The 20,802-nt window shown below is 39.2% G+C and overlaps 1 protein-coding gene across 3 annotated transcripts in view; it reads left to right on the plus strand.

The window, feature by feature from the left end:
• The first annotated feature begins 212 nt into the window (after positions 1–212).
• Positions 213–20,802, plus strand: part of KNL1 (kinetochore scaffold 1) — a 32,450-nt gene continuing 11,860 nt past the window's right edge. The window contains exons 1-13 of one of the 3 annotated variants that reach the window (XM_030039705.2): positions 213–430; positions 3,296–3,371; positions 3,789–3,828; positions 4,073–4,132; positions 5,740–5,801; positions 6,321–6,376; positions 6,846–6,885; positions 8,028–8,065; positions 8,413–8,465; positions 9,977–15,220; positions 15,991–16,135; positions 17,135–17,202; positions 17,329–17,427. In XM_030039705.2, coding sequence (XP_029895565.1) covers positions 3,331–3,371; positions 3,789–3,828; positions 4,073–4,132; positions 5,740–5,801; positions 6,321–6,376; positions 6,846–6,885; positions 8,028–8,065; positions 8,413–8,465; positions 9,977–15,220; positions 15,991–16,135; positions 17,135–17,202; positions 17,329–17,427 — 5,946 coding nt within the window. In that variant the 5' untranslated portion in view covers positions 213–430; positions 3,296–3,330. The other 2 variants (XM_030039706.2, XM_041129274.1) reach the window with 2 other exon arrangements.

The raw sequence follows: 20,802 nt of genomic DNA on the forward strand, positions 1-20,802 counted from the left end.
TCTGCGAGATGGCGCCGGCTGCTCGGCCCTTCCTTGGTACAACGCAGAGGGAGGCCACCGCGCGGGGACCGAGCAACCCTACGCGGGCCGAGCGCCACGGCGCCAGCCTCATCGCTGCCGGCTGCGGGGCGTGCTGCCGAGGGGGAATACCGAAATGGCAGGCGCCGGGCTGAGGCCGCTGAGGCCGCCATGTTGTACGGAACGGTGTGTGTATGGGGGGCGCCATTGCTGTACGGCGGCCGCCGTAGAGCGCCACTCCGCTGTCGTCACCGATGGGGATTTGGCGCGGGACGCAGGCGCGCCAGGCGGCGGTTGGGTTTGAATAGCGAAGCGGCGGCGGTCCAGCCGCTAAAGGAGCCGGGGGGCAACGGCGGAGACCAGCGGGGAGCGCCCCGCCGGGGGCTAGGTCTGAGGGTCTTGTCCGAGAGCGGTAGGTGAGACCGACCGCGGGTGGGTCCCGGTGGGGAGAAAGGAGAGAAGAAGCCCGGCCGGGGGAGCGCGGGAACGCTTGAGGCGACAGCCGTTGCCTATCGCTGGGGCGGATCCTGCGGGGTAACGACGGGTGAGGGGAGGGCGGACAAAAGGCGGGAGGAGAAGGTCGGTCCGGCTGCGAGGAGAGGTCCCCCCCCCGCACCCCTGGCGCCTTTAGGAGCGAGGCGGACAGAGGGTTGAGCGGCGCAGGGCCGGGGCCTGAGGAGATTTCACCTGGGGTGGTTGGGGTCGGGGGTGGCCTCGAAGCGTGAGAGGAATCGCCCCATAAACTGACCGATGAATGCAGTCTTGATCAATGCGAAGTAATTAACGTTTGGGAAAACACCGATATAAGTGATAAGGAGGTGTAAACTAGCATTTGGCGGTCGTTCTGGACAGTGCTCCCACAGTGTCAGCCCTGTCAGGGCGGTAAAGCGAGTAACACAGGGGACCATGAGGGAAACAGCTTGGGAACAAAAAGGAATCGAAAAGACAGACTAAACAGATTATTACTTTTCAAGGGGGGAAGACCGAGGAGGGCTTGGGTGGGCATCTGTAAGATCATGAATGAACTGAAAGAAATGGTGGAGTGATTCTTTGTGTTCACAGTGTGGAACTGGGATGTACTTAATTATTAAAAATAAGAATTAAAATAGATGCTTTTTCAATTTTTTTTTTATGTCCAATAACAAAGAATTTCAAATCGGTGCCAGATGCTTGTAGGTCAAATATATGTAAATAAGCTCAAAGAAGGATTAGAGAATGACTACAGAGCGTGTTGATTGGGATATGAATTCCAGATTAATAGACCTGCTAACAGCAGGCTCCTAGCAGCCTAAACGGGGCTTTCTGTAGCCATGCACTGTTCTTCTAGACACCTGTATGCACGGCCACCTTTTATGTCACTTCTTTGTTGTGTTTAGTCTGATGCAGTGCAGCAGTTTTTATGTCCAAAGCATTCAGGCTGCTGGCCGGGGAGCTACTGTGAGGATGCCTGCCTGAAAACAGCGTCTCGGTTTTGTTGCCTCAGAGCTGCAGGCCCTGAAAGCCAAAGCCTTTCCAGCTACCTCTTTGACTGGTACTAACATAAACCTGCTACATCTTTGGTGAGGGGAATTACTCTGCAGAAATAAAACAAAAATAAAGTTTGCTTCAGCAAATCAGCTTCTGGGTACAAGTACAATGTCATTCTGGAAAACTTTTCTGGCTCTTATTTGTTATACCATCACATGCAATGGGTATCTTTAAAATAATGCCTTTTTTCTGTTTAAGCAAACAAATTTACTGGGGGGGGGAAAATAATCTGTCAGCTAAGTTTTCTCATCATGCTTTCCTGCCCTGCCTAAACATCATCTTTGAGCAAACTGATATTTCTGAAAAGATTGTTCCTTTTCCCTTCCCCTGTAATTCAAACTCTGCTCTGCCTTGTGAGCAATATCCCAATACTATGCGATAGCATTTTATGTGATTTAGCATTTTGCTAAATCTGGAGCTTCCTTTTCCTACATTAGTTTTAGCTTGGAAAAATAAGACTCAATTTGTGGTTTAAAACACCAACGATGAGGTAACTGGTTTGGTGGACAAGGGAGAGCAGTGGATGTTGCTTATCGGCGGGAAGTCATCAGTATGTATGAATACCTGATGGGAGGGTTTAAAGAAGATGAAGCCAAGCTCTTCTCAGTTTTATCTAGTGAAGGAACAAGAAACAATGGGCACAAATTGAAATACAAGAAATTCCATTTAAAAGTAAGGGTGCAAACAAATGCAGTGAAGATGGAACAGGTTGTCCAGAGAGCCTGTGCGGTTTCCTCCTTGGAGATATTCAAAACTGGAATGGACGATGTCCTGAGCAATCTGCTGCAGCTTTGAGCAGGGGTGTGGACTACATGATCTCCAGAGGTCCCTGCGTACCTGAGAGCCTGTGATTCTGTGAAATGCAAAAGCTGAGCAGTTCTGTGCAGATATCTCTATTTCTAATTGTAAAACTTAATTGTCAGTCTTACAAATCACTTAATCCTTGCTTAGGCAAGGGTTTCTCTTACAACATTACTTGCTGAGGTTTAGTTAGCAAGGGGAGAATAAAGTAACGTGATAAATGCTGTCAGATTGCTTATAGCTCTCCTGTAAGTATACTTTGCGTAGCTATTGATGGAAGGATGCATGTAGATAAAGATAATCACTGAAATCTAGGAAATAGCATGGAAAATTGCATGTATTGATCTTATAGTGTTGATTCTGTGGTACATTTTTTTGGTGGTCTTTGTCAGGTCCATGGGAGACTGAAGTTATGAGGAATATTAACCTGGTATTCAAAGCCCTGAATTTTGATACAGTTTACAATAAATGTTAGGCAATATTAAGTCTGTGTTAGCACTGGCATCCTGTCAGGGTGGGTTAATTCATTTTTTCCCCTTACGCAACTTTTGATAAGTTTTGTAGTTTTCTGTGCTAGTGGGAGTTATTTGCATTGACATATGATATTCTTGGGGTGAGGAAAGTATTAACTGAAAAATTGTGTTGTGTGTCAGAGCAAACTAGCAAACTTTGTACTGTATAAGGTTTGATCACATTTATCTCCCAACAGTTACTAGAATCTTAACTTTAAATAAAAGGACACCTAACCAGTAAGACTTAAACTGTTAGCACAGTTGTTTTATAACATCATATATAACAGGAAAATGTGGACTTGAGAGGCCTATTGTACTTCAGTGCATTTCTGTGACTAGAGAAAGTGGAGAGAAAAATGATAGCATTTAAGGCTAGTATCTAGTTGTGGTTGTATGCAATATTATTACTGAGGTTCATTAATATTTTTGGATTTCAGTACTGTGTTTTATAAGAAAAGCACATCCTTCAGAAATGGACAATATTTATGCAGACCCTAACGTGAATATGGAAAAGTAAGTTGAAACCTTCTAAGAATTTTATTGTGGTATAAATATTATTATTTAGAGGCAAAACTTTTCTTAATCCCTGCAGCGTCTCTTGAATGAAATGTGTTTTCCATTGTGAAGAACAACAGGGAGTTTCTTTGATTGTGTGTAGAAAAGCTCTGAGGAAATTTCATAGCAGGGGGCTGTCTGGAGACTAACTGACCATGGGGTTTGGAGGGCAATCTGCTGAATCTTCCAAAGTTTATTTTTGGGAACTAGTGCTGGAATGAATGATCTATTCCAAGCAAGCTTGTTTATTTAATTTCACACTTGTAAAAATAATGGAGAAATCAATTTATTAACTTTAAAAATGTGGCAATACTGTTCAAGAAATACATCTTGGTTCTTATGTCCTAATACCTGTTTCCTTTTTTCCCCCTCCAGTGATAATACAGAGCACATCAGAGGGAAGCAACTGTCCTCTGTGAGTAACTTAAGGCATTTGTCAAAAGAAAACCATTTGAGTGAGTGAAGGAAGGAAAGGGAAGCTGTAAAGAGGAACTCGTTTTCTCATCACAGTTGAAGAAAAGCATTCCAAAAGCAGAGGAAGAGCCTGTTAGATTGATATGATTGACTAGGGCACTGGTGGCTCTTATAAAGTCAATCCAGCCAAGTAATCAGTTCTTGTAGTTGGAACTGATCTTCTCAACTATTATATTTTCTTCTAGATTTTAAAGGCTCCACGAAATCCTTTTGATGATCTGGGAAATGGGAATGAATTGACACAGGTAGGTCTATTAAGTCCTTTCTTGCCAATGCTCTTAACATCTTCAGTTTGCTCTTCAACTTGTCACTGATTAAGCTATGTCACTAGAATAACATGGGCGTCAAAACTCTTGTAATAACTGCTTAGGAGGTTAATGTTTGGAGCACCAAATATTGTAAGAAATCCATCGACTTTTTCTCATACTTCTATTTTACATCAGAATATTTCTTCTGTCAAGAGGAATGAAGAGAGATTAATAGGCATAACTTGCTCCTGCTGTAGTCCATTTGACATGATGCTTGATCCACCAGTGTACAAGCTGGTATAGTCAGTAAGATGGTTTTACATCTGATTAAAAAAAAAAAAAAAAAAAAAAAAACAACAAACAAAACAGCCTGCCAATTTATTTAAAGTAAAAGCTCAAAAATAAACATTTTCTTCTAGAAATAAATACAGAATATATTTCATGTTTATAGTGTCTGTTGTTTCTTAGACATTGTAACTATAGGCCTGTTCCATTTCAGGATTTCTTTTTAAATGCCATTTCTACCTAGGGTGTGTTCTATGGACTACGGTGCTAGTTGCATCATATATTTGTATGATTCATCTGTTGCTGATTACAGAACTTGAAAACTCATTTTTAGCATATAAGGCTTTCAGTGAAAAAGCCTCTAACAATTTATTTAGAATATGAAACATGAGCCCGAAATATTTATGCACAACACATCTATTTCAAAACTGGGTTGAGTGTCAAGAGCGGCTCATAGTCTTCATTTAAACTTTAATGCCTGTTAACAATGATGGACAGTGCTGCTAATGAGCAATGTAAGACTTATCATATACAGTAGTGTGACATCATTCATAACTGCTTGTGTTGCTGACATGATATTAAAAAAAATTTGAGTATATTACAGGCTTTGTTAGTCATATGCACACGATGGGTAGTGCCTGGTATGTTAATATGTGTTTTCTTAAACAACGTTCCACTGTCCTGAGACTGAGCTATTTAGTTAGGGAAGCTTATTGTAGACAACTGCACAGCAGTGGTATGATGAATTAGCTTTCCAGTATGTATAATATTGCATTGTTACATACCTTGTAACATTGCATTAGTATGACTATGTAGTCAGTGACACCATTTAAACATTTCGATAGGAAAATGGTGACTTTGATTCTTCAATGAATCCTTCCCTTTCTCCCATGAAGAGAAACCACTATTAATGTTTTTTTTCAGCTCTTGTAAGGGAAAACTAAAGAAAAAAAATCCTGTGACTCTCTTGCTAAGCAACTACATATATTTTCCCTAGTATGCCAGACAATATGCCAGACAAAAATCCTTATAACTGGTATTCTGCTTCTTGTGTTTGAAACCAGGCAGTTCTCACAAAGTGATCTTTAGGTCCTACTTCTTGTGAGATGGGTGTCTATATCGGGAGAAGCAGGAGAACTATAAAGTAGTTAATGATGTTGGTAAATATCTGTTGTACTTGCTGGGCTCATAGATTATTATTTTGGGGGTGTGTGTGGTTTTTTTGTTTGGCTTTGTGTTTCATGAAAAGCTATGCTTATTGTGGCTTATGGGTAAGAACAGTTTTCTCTATATCAAAGTGTTGTGTTCTTTATTGTCAGGATATCAATACAGAAAAACGTAGGAAAACCTCTCGCCGTGTCAGCTTTGCGAACACCATAAAGTAAGTTTGATCCGAAGGATGCAGACCTACGTCTTTTATTTAAGTATAAAATGCAGACTATATATAGGTAATAATCTGGTACCCCCCTTAAAATGCAGGCTATATATAGGTAATAATGTGGTATCCCCTAAAACTGCTGTTTGCATACATTTGTGAGTATTCAGTGAAGGCAAACTGGTGGCTGCTGTTATATTAAGTTGATTTTGAGCCCTAAGAGAGCCATTATTCATTTTCTCTTCTTAGCTAGAAAAAAAGGGTTCAGTGAATTTAATATAATTAAGAATTTTTGTTTCCTATTAAATTTTTTTGTGATTTCCATCTTAAGTATGATAATGACATCTTTATGCTGGAAAATATGGTTGGGTTCAGTAAGCTTCTGGCTTTTGATATCTCATTTCAGAACGTACTATGTGGAAAAGATTGAAATTAGGGCTGATTTTTTTAACTTTTTTTTTTTTTCTTCAAAACAGATGGTCTTGTGGTTTTCAAAAACTGGGTTGTTTTGTTTTGTTTTCTTAGCTGCAGAGTCTTCCAGCGAGATCTTAAGAATAACACAGCAGAGAGAGAAAGTACAGGTAAAATTCCTTTCTCTTCTCCTGGTAGGATTCGCAGACTATTAGCAACAAAATTTTAGCCTGAATTTAAGAAGTCAGGCCTGTCAGTCACAGGTAAGGAACAATATGGTCAGCTGTTTATCATGGACTGGCTGAAAACCCATTAGTTACTGGTATTGTGGACCTTGTAGCTCAGAAAAAGAATTATTTTCTTAGACAAAATGCACCTAGAACAAAATCTGCCTTGGAGATTTAGATCAAAAGAAGGCTGAGCAGAATATCATATTCACTCTGTCAAAGACTACCTAGGAAGAATCTGAAAAGCTAATGCATTTTCAAGTACTTGGCTTCTCTGGGTTTTTGCCATGATAAGAAGGCACATCAAGAGTGAGAACTTCAGAACATTATTTTCTGTGCAGTTTACTCTTGTCTCTGAATGGTTTGAGCATGCTTCTCGCATTGTAATGTCTAATTTCCTTACTATTTTTAGAGTGTGCAGCAGATATGAGGAATGATGTCCTGCTTAATCAGTAAGTTTGAAAAAAAATTCCCATGACTATGGAGTTCTGTCCTGCAAATACATTTCTACACATGACATTCAACCATCAAAATATTACTCCTCAAAGAAATCCAGCATACATATTTATTTAGATATAAAATTGCTCTGTGCTTTTGATTGATGAAAGAAGGGATACAGCAAAAAAAGCATATAACTTTTGGTCACTCACAAAAATATAGCAGTTTCTGAAAAATTGAACGATTATGGCTTGAAACTGCTTCCTTCCAAAGCTGATTGCTTGGCAATGTTTTCCAGGAAAAACCTAGCAGTTTCCATACCTGATAGATGTTGTCTTCAATATTTATAATAATAACTTTTTCCCTCAGAGGTAGATAAACTGTTAGTCTGGCCTTAAAGTTCTTGTCTAGATAAAACACAATGATGGGATTTTTTAAATTAAAATGACCTGGAAAGTCAAATAACAGATTTAGACAATTTCTATGTATGAAGGGGAATTTCTTACATTTAAAATATATAGCAAGGAAACGGCTTATGTACAGCTGTAGTTTACGCATGTTTTTAAAGGTATCAACCCAATACAGTAACATATGTATGTGTGTGTGTGTGCACATGTGCATATATATATATATATATACATACACATATGAAAAATAAAATTCAGTGCTCTAGCTAAGGTTTCTTGGTCTTGAAAGGGCAATCAATAAAACAGTGGAGAGCAGAAGGCATTAGAAGTTAGACAGAAAACCACACAAGTTGGACATTGTATCTGGCTTTTTGTTTTACAGAGAAATTATTTGAGGCTTTAGGAACACAGCTTCAGTTTCCCAAAGAGGAAGGAATAACTAAAAGTGGAAGGCTTGAGTTAAAAATAACGAATTAATCTTTTCTCTTTTTTTACTTGTCACTGAGGAATTAAAATGCCATCTGTATCTTGAACAATGGCTTTTGGAATGCTAAGATGAGAGAATCTCATGGGAAAATAAGATTGCAACTCAAATTAGAATATACTGAAGACATATAAATAGTGTCTGGTATCTGCTGCCCCATCCCACATGAGCTATGCAACAGAATTCTCTGCCTTTTCAGTATACTGCTGAAGCTTTCTGTTTTGAAATCTTTTAACAAACTGTTTACCTAACCCACCTTTTGTAGAACTGAAGAACCTGAAGCTGTTCCACGCGAGATCACTGGTGAGTTTGGAAATAGATTTAGTAACAAAATTACTATCATTATCCAAAACTATTGATTCTGTGTGAATAATTTTAACATGCCTAGAACAATCTCCCTGACCGAGATGACTATTGCATGAACAGGCTTTGTCCCATGAGGCTGTTTACAAGCATTGCATTGTAAAAGTATGGGTAGCTCTTCCACATGCTGAAGGGAGTACTGAAAATATTTTTCAGAATATATTTGGTTTTAATTGTACTGACTTACTCAGTGGTATTTGTAAAGCAAGCACATAGATCTTCAGCTCAGTGGATAAAATAATACAAAAATAGTGCAACAAATAGAGTATTTCCTTTTCTTTCAACAGGGATGAACACTTTGCTTCATGCCCCTATCCAGGCATTGGTGCAGCAGACTGAGGTATATGAAGGCTTTTATTTTTTTTGGTGCTGAGAATATCAGTGTCCAAAATATATTCCAATAATTTTTGTGGTAAAGATGAAAAATGTAACTCAACTGCCTAAAAAATAAATCCTCGTATTCACATAAAATTCTTCTGAAAGCTAATCTTCTATATTTTGAAGCATTTTGCTAATCTGATAGGCATTATACTGCAGTATTGATAACTCTTGCTTCTAAAATTGCTTGCTAACTTTTCAGTACCTGAGCTAGTTCCTCCATTCTTTTCAGTTCTTATCTAAGAATATGCAAAGGAGCTTATGTTTCAGATAGGTCTGGTTATGTATTTTTTTTCTCATGTATTACTCTCTGCTTGTGTATTTTTTCCTTCTATGGGTAGAATGGATATGCACAAATGTACTCTGTTCCTGCTGCTAAAAAGCTTTAAACAAATGGCAATGATTAGCATGAAAAAGTAACTGAATTTCTTCAGCTGAATCAAGTAATAACACACAAAATTCTTAGCTAAGACCTTCACAGGCACAATTGCACAGAAATCCTGAACTGTGTTACATGTCAGTGATGATGTTATGGCAATGTGTTGTTAAACAAAGCAATTGTCAAAACAGTCTCCCTTACTGCAATGGCTTCCGACTTTTATGTTGAGTTTAAAGATATGGCTTAAAAACATGTGTTAGGTCTTGTTAATGAATGTTAAAAACTAAACCAAACCAAAACAAAAAAAGCCATACAGTTAAAATCCTAGTGTGGATGAGATGTATACCATGAGGCTATAAAGGTCAGATTGAAACTCTGTCTCTCCTTGTTTTGGGTAATGTATATGGTTGTGCTTCTAGTATATTTCATTTCTTGCATTTATAAAATAGCACATGTAATTTGAAGCAAACGTGTAGCTGTTCTTAATCAATATATTCATTATACTTGATAAAATACAGTATTATATCTTGTTACTGGCCAATTTTTTCCCACAGTTTTAAAACGGTAAATCCTCTCTATTAAAGACACTAAAATCTCCCTAGTCAGTGGTGGAAAAAGTAATTTAAAACATCCAACTTGGTGCTGCTGCTTTGGGGCACATGCATAATACCTTTGGGGCAAGGTTTTTGCCTGCAGTTGGGGTGGGGGAAAGGCAGAAACCACACTGCAGAGATATAGAAAATACTGATCCATAAGAGTCAGTAATTGTTCCATGCTTACCAAGATATGTCTACATATGAAGACTTTGTCCAACAGTAAAACTGAGACACATTCTTTCAAAAAAAGCCGTTTAAATATTATATGCTCTAATAATTAAGTTGTCATCCTTTCCTTGAATGTGTTATTGGTTATCAAGGAGGACTGAAATCAGTAGTACTACTTTTTTTTTTTTTTTTTCCCTCAAAAAAAAAGATGTAAAGATAGAGCTATAACCTTAGGAGTGCATTAGTTGACTTTTGTTTTAAATAGAATAAACCATAATATCATTTGGTTTAAGTGTCGGTAACTGTAATTTCTTCCTCTTTTTATTTTAGTGGCATGATGCGGACAGTGCCATTCAAAGAACAAATAGGCATGACACCACCCTCATCTTTTCAGATGAAAATGAAATGGATATGACAGCTAGTCACACTGCAGTGATTACACGTAACCTGAAAAACAATCAAGCTGACGAAACTGAGAAAATAGATATCACATCATTTCTGGCTGGGTTAAACTCTAACAAAGGAAAGGCAGAAACGAGCAAAGAATTTCATTTTTTCTCTGACCCTACAAACCATTCATGCCTATCTTTTGAACAGAAGGAAGATGCTACTACTGTAAAAAAAATAAATTTCAATGAATTTTTGATGAGCTTGAAGTCAAATGCAAAGCCACTCAATCCTACTGAGGGACCTGAAAAAGAGAATGTTTTTTTTGTCCCTTCACAAGTCTCAGAAGACATGGCACAATTGTCGGTGGAATTTGTATATTCTTGTGAACAACTGGACACCTGCAATGCAACAAAAGTCTTTACAGGGCAAGATGATGGAATGGAAATGACAAAATGCCAGGCATCTGATGTTAAAGCTATGTTTCCTGGTATTTGTGAAGCTCCACCAGAGCAATTACTGTGTGCGGATGTTACTGAGGCATTCGTAGATGATGCAATGGATATGACAACTAGTCACACTGCAAAAATGTCTTTTCCCTTCTCCAGTGTCGGGAATCAAAATCTAAACTTCAAAAAGGATTTCCCATCTGCAGAGGTAGATAATTCTATATTAAAGAGAGCACTTAATCAGCACTTAATTGTTCAGCATGACCCTCAACTTTGTACAGACAAAAAACTAGTAAATGTTGAGGACAGACAAACTCCTACAGTGCTGCAAACTGTTAAACAAGAGGCCAGAACAATGTCTGCCATCCCAGGATCCGTTTCTTCTGAGACTGTCTTCCGACGTGATAAAACTGTTGTTTTTTCTAAATGTGATGACATGGAAATTACTGGGAATTACACAGATGTAATCTATAATGACAGTACCAAAGAAATGAACAGTTCATGTCATAAAACTTTTGAAAATCCAGTTAATACAAACTCTTCACTAGCAGAAAACAGACGTCCAGCACATGGTGATAGGGACATTACAAAAAGTCTAATGTCTTTAGATAATCGAGCTTCTCTGTCATATAAAAATAGCACGCTTGAACCATCTTCGGGCTCAGATGAACAAATCAAAAAAGTGACCCGAGATCACGGGACTGCTTCAGTGAATGTTGATTTTGATTCATGTACAAATTCAGTGTCTACTGGTGTTTCTAAGAGTAGACTTCAGCACAGACTAGCAAACTCCGAACTCGTTTCTCTGCCAGGTGAGAAGACAGTAATATTCTCAGGAGAAGACATGGACTTGACTAAAACATGTGTTGTCAAGGATGATGGAAAGAATATTGAAAATGAACCTCCTGCTGGAATGTTCACCTCTGTCACCTGCAAACCTCACTTTCTTGAAAACAGATCTACAGCTCCCAGTTTAAATGAACAGGAAGAAATGGAAATAACTAAATGCCATGCTGTTGTCATTGATGATCAAAGCAATGGGATAACTGCAGAAGCAAAACAAATTCATTGTAAAATAATTCCAAGAAAGAACCAGAACAAAAATGTCAGTGAAGGTGCAAATTCTTTAGATATGGACAAGGAAAATCTTGAGGTGATCGGTATCAATGGGAATATTAAAAGAAGCCAGGCTATAGAAAGGAATACTAAAGATCTTGAGGTGATAATGGTTGATAAGAAGCTTGGAAAAACAAACTTTCAGGCAAGTGGTCCGAGTTCCCATGCAAAGAGTGCGTGTTCATTACAAGACCAAAAGAGAGAAGTCCGTGAGAATATTGTCAACACATTCATGTCTTTGCAAAATCAAAAAGTTGATGTATCTCAACCTTTGGAAAAAAACCTAAACACTTCAGTTTCCTGCACAAATGACAAAATGGGTGTGTTTTCCGATGATGAAAACATGGACATATCCAAAACTCATCCTGCTGCCTTTGTTGCTCCTCTTAATACAGTACAAGAATACAAGAATAATTGTAATCAAAATAATATAATATCCAAGCAGCTGCAAAACCAGACCTACCAGTTTTCTGGTAGTTCTGGTGTAGATATCACAAGTCAGACTGCAGCAATAGAATGTGGGAATTTGAAAATGAAGACAAATAAGCAAACTGTTACTCCTTTGGCTCCAAATGGTTCATTTATTTTCAGTGATGAGTTTGCTCCCTCTGGAATGAAAGGAAATGAACAACTTGGAACAATACTAGGAATAAACGCAGATTGCCAAAACTCAGACAGGCAAGAGAAAACCCATCCTATGAAGGTAGTAAACAAAGTATTGCCAACTCAAGTAGATTCTGAGAGAGATTTTTCAATTGGTAAAACAGTTTCTCCAGAAGAGGATTTTAAAAATCCTCACTCAGTTGATAGCCTGCACTTGAGGGGTGCTGAAGAGCCGTTACTAGCCAATACGTCTGAACCACATCAGAGAAATTCCCAATTGCCTTCGTTTTTAGAAAAGTCAGTTGTGTTTCCCTCTGGTGAAAACATGGACTTGACTGGAAACTGTGCAGTAATGGTTCCTGATTACAACATCAATGCTGTTTTATCAGAAAGAAAAGCAGTACCTGGATACCTTGTTCAACGTGAAAATAAAATAATGGCCTTAAAAAAAGGGGTCATGATGACAATAAATAGTCAGGAGCAGCCTGCGTGCAATGTGCATTCTTTGGTATCTGGCAAGAAAATGTTAACCGTGAGTGGTTTAAAACATTTGCCTTTTGCAGATGAGAAAACTACCGTATTTTCAGAAGATGCTGATATGGACATCACCAGAAGTCATACAGTTTCAGCAGACAAAATAATTTTGCAGTGTAAAAGTTCAAATGATTACACATCCTTAATTTCTGGAGATAAAACTTGTGTTTTCACCTACAATGATGACATGGAAATAAGTAGACTCGATACTGTTGCAGTTGATAAATCTATGGAAAAGGCTGCATCTCAAGGAATGCTTAACACAGCTAAAAGGACTGGAAGGAAAAGCTTGAAGGGAACAACAGGGGAAAAGACTGTTTTATTTTCACTGAGTGATGAGAATAATGACATGGAGATCACCGAGAGCCATACGGCTGCAATAGGCCATGAAATTGTCTTGCAAAATGAGGGAGGGCTTCATTCTGTCTCTTCAGCTCATCCTGTTAAAACTGTTATGTTCACAAGTAGCCAGGCTGACATGGACATTACGGAGCCTTGTTCTGCTGATAAAATTACCGTAAAAGTTGTATGTGATGATAAACTGAACTTGGATAAGGAGGTTGGACAGCAAGCACTTTCAAATAGTGAAGCTACTATGTTTGCTATGGATGATATGGAAATCACTAAAACCCATAATGTAGCTTTGGAAGAAAACTCTCTGCAAGGCAGGCGACCCAATCAGTCTGTTCCTTTAACTTCCACGATTATGTTTACAAGTTACCAGGCTGACATGGAAATGACTGACTCTCACTCTGTTGATGAACGTATTGAAAGAGTCTTTTGTGAGGATAGATTAAACCTGGCTAAGCAGGTTGGACAGGAGGCTGTTTCAGATAGCAAAACTGGCGTTTTTACTTTGGCTGACGATATGGAGATCACTAAAATTCATACAGCTGTATTAAGTGGTGAAATTGATGTACAGGATGGAGAGTACATTCCAGCCATTTCTGCAGTTCCTGCTGATAAAACCATTGTGTTTACCCACAACCAAGATGATATGGAAATAACTGCATCCCATACTACTGCTGTTAATAACAATATTAATGGATTTGAGAACCAAGAAATGTCACATAAAAGCACTCAGCAACCAGTCTTGCATAGTGTGTTGTCTTCTTGCAGAGATGAAATAGATTCCCTGCATACACAGGACCTGAATGGTGAATATCATACAAAATCTAAGGATAAGTCCAGCCTTCCCTCTTCTGCTTCATCAGCCTCAGCATTTCCTAGTGAGAAAGGAGCTATTAAAGTCCCCAGTGGCACAACACCACATTCTGTTTATTCTGTCTCACTTCCAGAAGAGGCTATGGGTTTGCAGACACCACAGGATCTTGACCTTCCCACAGATAATTCTGTCCCTGTAAGCAGTGAACAGGATCTCATACCACCAGAAAACCTGAAATCAAAGAGAGTTTCTTTTAAGCTTCCAAGTAATGGGCCCATGGATTGCAGTGAAGAAAGTAGCGATTTGGTATCCAGTGTTTCGCTTCCCATCCAGCAATCAGCTTCTTTGAAGGGTTCTCCAGATGCATGTAATACTCAGAGAAACCAAGTATTGAAAGATGATTCATCTAGACATGAAGATTTAGCTACAGATTTAGGCTTGGCTGGAGCAAGCCTTGTTCCTGTTTCTGACAAGGAATCAAAGGAAAATGAGGGGCTGTCAGCTGAAGGGGAAACACCTCCAAAAGACTTTCAAATAAACTCTGAACAAACTAAGCAACTTTTGGTCAGTGACAGTCCAAGAGATCAAATAGATCCTGCTCTTGCACCTGAATTATCAGGTATTTTAAATGTTTGTTCAAAACTGAAAAATATTAGATGGAAATCTGCAGTTCTCTCCATTTCTGAAACTGCTTTTTCTGACCAGTTGCCCAAATCATCAATTCAGCCAGAGGATACCTTGAGATTAGGAAAAAATACTCTAAATGAACCAAATAATTTATTTTATACCAAAGAACAGGAGAACACATGTCTTGAATCTGGAGCTGCTCCCATAGATGCAAATTTAGGGATGGCACTTAAGGATAAATATCAAGGAATAAATGTCCCTCTAGGTATCTTCCAGCCTAAATTACCAAACAGAAGAAATTCTTCTGTTTCTAGTGTACAAGACGTAGATGCAAAATCTTCAGACAAAGGAGAAGCAGCAGTTTCAGAAGTAAGCGTAAACACTGGAGAAACCCCAGGTAACAAGAAGTCTAGTAGGCAGAACTTCAGCCCTTCTCAGTTTATAGCAGAAGAATTTCTTCCTGTCTGCCTTGAAGAAATGGATTCAAATGAATCTGTAAGCTCTGAACTCATGGAAAATGCTTGCAATGAGATAAGCAAAAACCAAATCTCCCACAATGAAAAGAATCAATTTGAAGAGACAAGAACTTGCAACACAAAAAGAGCTTTGGAACAAGGTGAGGAGGATCCTCAAAGTCCAAAGAAGGTCAAGAGGGATGAAAACTTGGATGGTGAGGCCTCTCAAGACTTGCAGGTGAGCCTAATCACTCATTATAAGGATACAATGAACACTAACAGGACTTGTGTTTAAATTTTGGGATGGAAGCAGATCTATTGGTGGGTTTTCTTGTTTCTCTTAACCACCAGTTTGCTGTCATTTTGCTATGTCATCCCCGGTATTTTTCATTGTTTTGCCAAAATAGAAGAATCAGGTTGATGCATGCAACTTTCCCGAACCATGAAAAACAGATAGAATAAGGGATATGCCAATTTCAAATCATTCTCTCCAGAGTATCCTTTTAATCCTTTCTCAACTGGATACTCGTAGTCCTCTGAACTAAACTATTTGCTAGTTGTTGCTTAGATACAATGATAGCATAAGGCCTAAGGCAATTATTTAAAATCCAAACATGGTAGTTTAAATTAGCTTTTTTATAGGCAGCACAAAGTGCAGTTGAATCAAGAAAATCTGTGCAAATATGGAACATTATTCTGACCATAAAAATAAGTTTGTAATCATCAGTAGAAACTTTCTAGTTCCAAAAGCTGGAGGAGTGTGCTGTGGTGGCTACTGCTTTGATTGAGAAATGAATGAAGGCTTTTGCAGCTCTACTTCCTATATGTCATGGTAGAAAATGGCTTAACTAGCCATACGCTGGTTTGTCATGCTGCTTAGATATAAAATGGGTCGATACTAAAAATGAAACAATTCCGAATGTCAAGAAACAGTTACAATAAACTACTGATCAACTAACTCTTGTATTGTTTCATATAACTCTTTTTTTTTTAACTTGCTAATATTAGGTTACTTTTGGCACTGTGTCTCAAAGCCAAGTAGAAGTTCATGAAGGTGAAGATCCTCCAAATCTATCAGCTAAAAGCCCTGATTGTACTCATGCCAGCACCAGCAGCTCTCTGGATTCTGTTAAGGCTGACACAGAATTGACAAGTAAGACTTCCTTTGTGGTAATGGTCTGAAACACCTGTGTTCTTTATGCTTAATCAAGGAAGAGACCCATCCATACCATATATTTCATTTGGGAAAGGCCTCGAATGCCTGTGTCACAGCTTCCCACCTAGGCAGTCAACATGCTTTTATGTTCTGGCTAAGTCCAAGCTGTTCAAGGAAAACTGAGATGGGAAGAAAAAGGAGAAATTTAAGTACAGCTTTGTTTTCAAGGGCAAGTTGGGCTGATGAGGCAGTTTAGTTACCTTAGCACAGAGCAAAGCCCCAACTCGAACTCTGCTGGCCCAAAGATGATTTTAAGCTGGTTCCATGCAGAATGAGTCTGCATGTCTCAGCACTGTACTCTTGGAAGAAGACTCCTTGGAGTGCATTGCAGGGACAGGCTCTAAGCACATTCAGCCCCCAGGTTTAATTAGCTCTTGCTTATTAGCTGATACCTAATAATGAGCCAGAAATCTGCCAATCATCTGATAAGTGATATCTTGTCTCTACAAAAACCAATTCTGATTTTGGCTGCCTGCAACTGTGAAAGCATATTTAACCAGTAGAAGTTGGGCTCTTTCCTTTCAGTGAGAAACTAGCCCTTGTTGACTCAGAACTTGAATGCCATGTTTTTACCTTGAAAGCTTGGTCTCTGTCTACATAGGATGCCCTCTGTGAACTGGTTGGAGTCTCTCAGTTTTATTACTTTTTAGTATGTTACATATGGCTTTCTTCCCATAGAAAAGTGAATTCTGTCATTTCATTACCACTCTGATGCAGATTTTATTTTATATTAGATACTTAATCTAGTCCTCCTTATTTGTCCCAAGTAGTTGTTTCCTCAGTTATTCCATGCAGCACTGGAAACACACATAAAGGTCAAACTCTACAATAAAATTGCTTTTTTTTCTAGAGCTAATAAGCTCAGGTTCATATTTCCTCAAGAATATTGTTAACCCCAGCAATATCCACCCTTTTTTTTGTTGCTTCTTTGGCTAGTTCAGCGAAGCAGTCAGATGGAGTCTCAGCTTCTCACAGACAGCATTTGTGAAGATAACTTACGGGAGGTATGTCACTAGCTGAAAGATGCTAACTTCTTGTCATAACAGGAAAAATACTTGTGTGCATATATGCAAGTAAGCATTCTTGGTTGAAAAAGGTACTTATCTGTACGTTTTTCATAATCTTTACAGAAATTTCAGAATGGTGATATCACAGTTGGGGAGTTTTTTACGCTTCTTCAAGTCCATGTTCCAATTCAGAAGCCCCGGCATAGCCATCTTCCAGCCAATGTGAGTGTCTCTCCTTTGATATGCATAATACAATTGACCTTAAATTATATTCCCTTGTCTTTTTTTTTTTTTTTTTTTTTTTTTTTTTTTTTTTTAATTTTTATCAACTAGCCAGTCTGTATTAAAGGCCTTTAGATGAGTTAAGCCAGAAGTCAGTTCCACTTTGACAAGTGTGTTAGACACTGCATGCTTCCTCTTGTCTCTTTGCTCTTTCACCTCTGATAAGTCTGATGCTTTTTTCCCCTCAGTACTGAGAAATAGAATAGATTTCAATCTCTTCACAAAATACCATATATTCAGGATTATCTGTTCTTGGATAAATATAGTAATTCTTGCTTTTTAACTTGTTTTAAGGATGACAAGTTTGAGAGTAAGAATTAGAAGCTCAGTCTAACCTTTTCGCTTTATCTTACTATGTCCATCATCCACTGAAATCAGAATCCTGAAATGCTACTCTGCACTCCTACTACCTGTTCTGTTCCCTTCTTTGTAAGTGCTTCACCATGACATTACTACTCTTTATTTCTTCCCCTTAAGTCTGTTCTGCCTGAACCCAGTTTCAGTATCCTCATCCTGAAAGGTTTCTGCTGAATTCTTGCAGACATGGGAACAACTTTTTTTTTGCATGCAGACAAGTACCACTCATTGGTAGTAACTTGATGCTGAACAAGTCAGTAATCTTACTTTGCAATCATCCTGAAAACAGGGCCTTGTAATCTGATTTCAGTAAAGGCACCTTATTTTCATATATAAGCTTTCTTAGCACTAGTGTTTCAGACTTGCTTATTTGTACACATCTGTGTAGCCAACTGAATTTCTAACTGGATGCTGGGGCTGATCTGTTATCTGTCTGGATTTCGCAAATAATCTTTATAAGGAATGGTACTTATCTAATGAAGTAGTGTGAATGAGCTGCTTAGTTTTCTGTACCTAGGTATTATACTGACATGGAAAAGTTTCAAGTTTCATAAACAGAAAGTCTGTAAGATTGCAATGCTTAGTATTTATTTAATAAAGTATATGGGGATTTAGTTAAAATACTTCCATTTCCTGCCACTTACAACAGTTTCTACTGGCACAGTGAATGATGCACTGGGGCAATGGAAAAGCCACCCTGGAAAGCAGAAAACCTTAGTAGCGTCTGCATAATTTTGACACTGGTTTGGGAGTTTCTTCTATGCCAGTACTTACTCTAGCGTGCTGGAGAACTTCCTAGTAGTCTGTTCAATGTTAAATAAATTCCAATGAGATTTGATCTTCCTTCTTTCAAATGGGTGGTGTGACACCTGTTTTAGTAGGAATTTTTAATGTGTCTTTATGATAGTAAGAGTGAAGTAGTTACTATGTATGAAAAGGTGTGGTCAAGATCATATTCTTCACATGGAAAGTGGTATATTTGTGAAAATTCTTTACTTGTGAAATTCGTTCCAGTACTTCAGATTAGTTGAAAACTGGCTCCTGTATAACCAAGTTTTACTGCTGTAAGATGTCATGTTGTCAGGGCAAATATATCAGTAGAATATTCACATTAGAAATTTCAATATCTTCTAGGAAATGAGTGCAACTGGGGACTTTGTTGTGTTAGTCTGCAAAAAGCCAGTGCATACAGCTGGTTTGATATGTTTGTGGGGCACATGTGGTGTTGTGGTGTTCTGCCTTTCTTCTCTGCCTCATTGCTGACAGAATAAAATTTGCGTGTCAACTTGGTGAGTGCACGTAAAAAGCCTGTCCATTTTAAAGTTCTTTCAAACTGTTACGACAAAAGAATGAAAACTGATTAAAAAGAATCACAACTAAATTAGTATAATTCGTGTTGATTAAATTGCTTCCTTTATGACTTTTAAAGCTCTTCCATTTTTATTTAAAATGCTGATTATCTTAGTTACAGTTTAGTTTACACTTTCAGTTTGCAAATGTATTCATACTGAGCTGTCTAAATATTCATCAGGCTTACAAAACTCTGATACTATTTATTAGTGACTGACCTCTGATAAAGAACAACCACCACCACCACCCCACCACTCAAAAGCCCCTGAAAGCTTTCTCTGAAGGGATGGAATTAATGTCAATTATTTATATGCTTCAACATATAGGTAGCTTGCTGAAATACCCCCATCGTATTTATTTGATGTGCCTATGAATTGTTGAAAATTGGGAACTTTGATTCTTAATCAAGCATAGCTATCTTGTTTTATTCTTGAGCACTCTTGTTAACTGGATAATCATAGAATCATTTAGGTTGGAAAAGTCCTTTAACATTGAGTCCAACCATCAACGATGCCCACTAAACCATGCCCTGAAGTGCCTTGTCTACATGCTTTTTGAATACCTCCAGGGATGGTGACTCAACCACTCCCCTGGGCAGCCTGTTCCAATGCCTGACAACCCTTTCAGTAAAGAAATTTTTCCTAATATCCAATCTAAACCTCCCCTGCTGCAGCTTGAGGCCATTTCCTCTCGCCCTATCTCCAGCCACCTGATAGAAGGGACCAGCACCCACCTCACTACAACCTCCTTTCAGGTAGTTGTAGAGAGCGATATGGTCTCCCCTCAGCCTCCTTTTCTCTAGACTGAACAGCCCCAGTTCCCTCAGCTGCTCCTCACAAGACTTGTGCTCCAGGCCCCTCACCAACTTGGTTGCCCTTCTCTGGACACACTCCAGCACCTCAATGTCTTCCCTGTAGCGAGGGGCCAAAAACTCAGGACTCGAGGTGCGGCCTCACCAGTGCCGAGTACAGGGAGACAATCACCTCCCTGCTCCTGCTGGCCACACTATTTCTGATATGGCCAGGATGCTGTTGGCCTTCTTGGCCACCTGGGCACACTGCTGGCTCATATTCAGCCAGCTGTCAACCAGCACCCCCAGGTCTTTCTCTGCCGGGCAGCTTTCCAGCCACTCTTCCCCAAGCCTGTAGCGCTGCATGGGGTTGCTGTGACCCAGGTGCAGGACCCGACACTTGGCCTTGTTGAACCTCATACAATTGGCCTTGGCCCATCGATCCAGCCTGTCCAGACCCCTCTGTAGAGCCTTCCTACCCTCGAGCAGATCAACCCTCCCTCCCAACTTGGTGTCATCCGCAAACTCAATCCCCTTGTCCAGATCATTAGTAAAGATATTAAACAGAACTGGCCCCAATATGAGCCCTGGGGAACACCACTTGTGACCCACTGCCAACTGGATTTAATTCCATTCACCACAATCCTCAGGGCTCATCCAGCCAGCCAGTTTTTTTACCCAGTGAAGAGTATACTTGTCTAAGCCATGAGCTGCCAGCTTCTCAAGCAGTATGCCATGAGAGACAGTGTCAAAGGCCTTGCTGAAGTCCAGGTAGATAACATCCATAGCCTTACCCTCATCTACTAGGCGGGTCACCT

The sequence above is a fragment of the Aquila chrysaetos genome, chromosome 16 (genome assembly GCF_900496995.4).
Source record: "Aquila chrysaetos chrysaetos chromosome 16, bAquChr1.4, whole genome shotgun sequence".
In the NCBI taxonomy this organism is placed as follows: Eukaryota; Metazoa; Chordata; class Aves; order Accipitriformes; family Accipitridae; genus Aquila; species Aquila chrysaetos.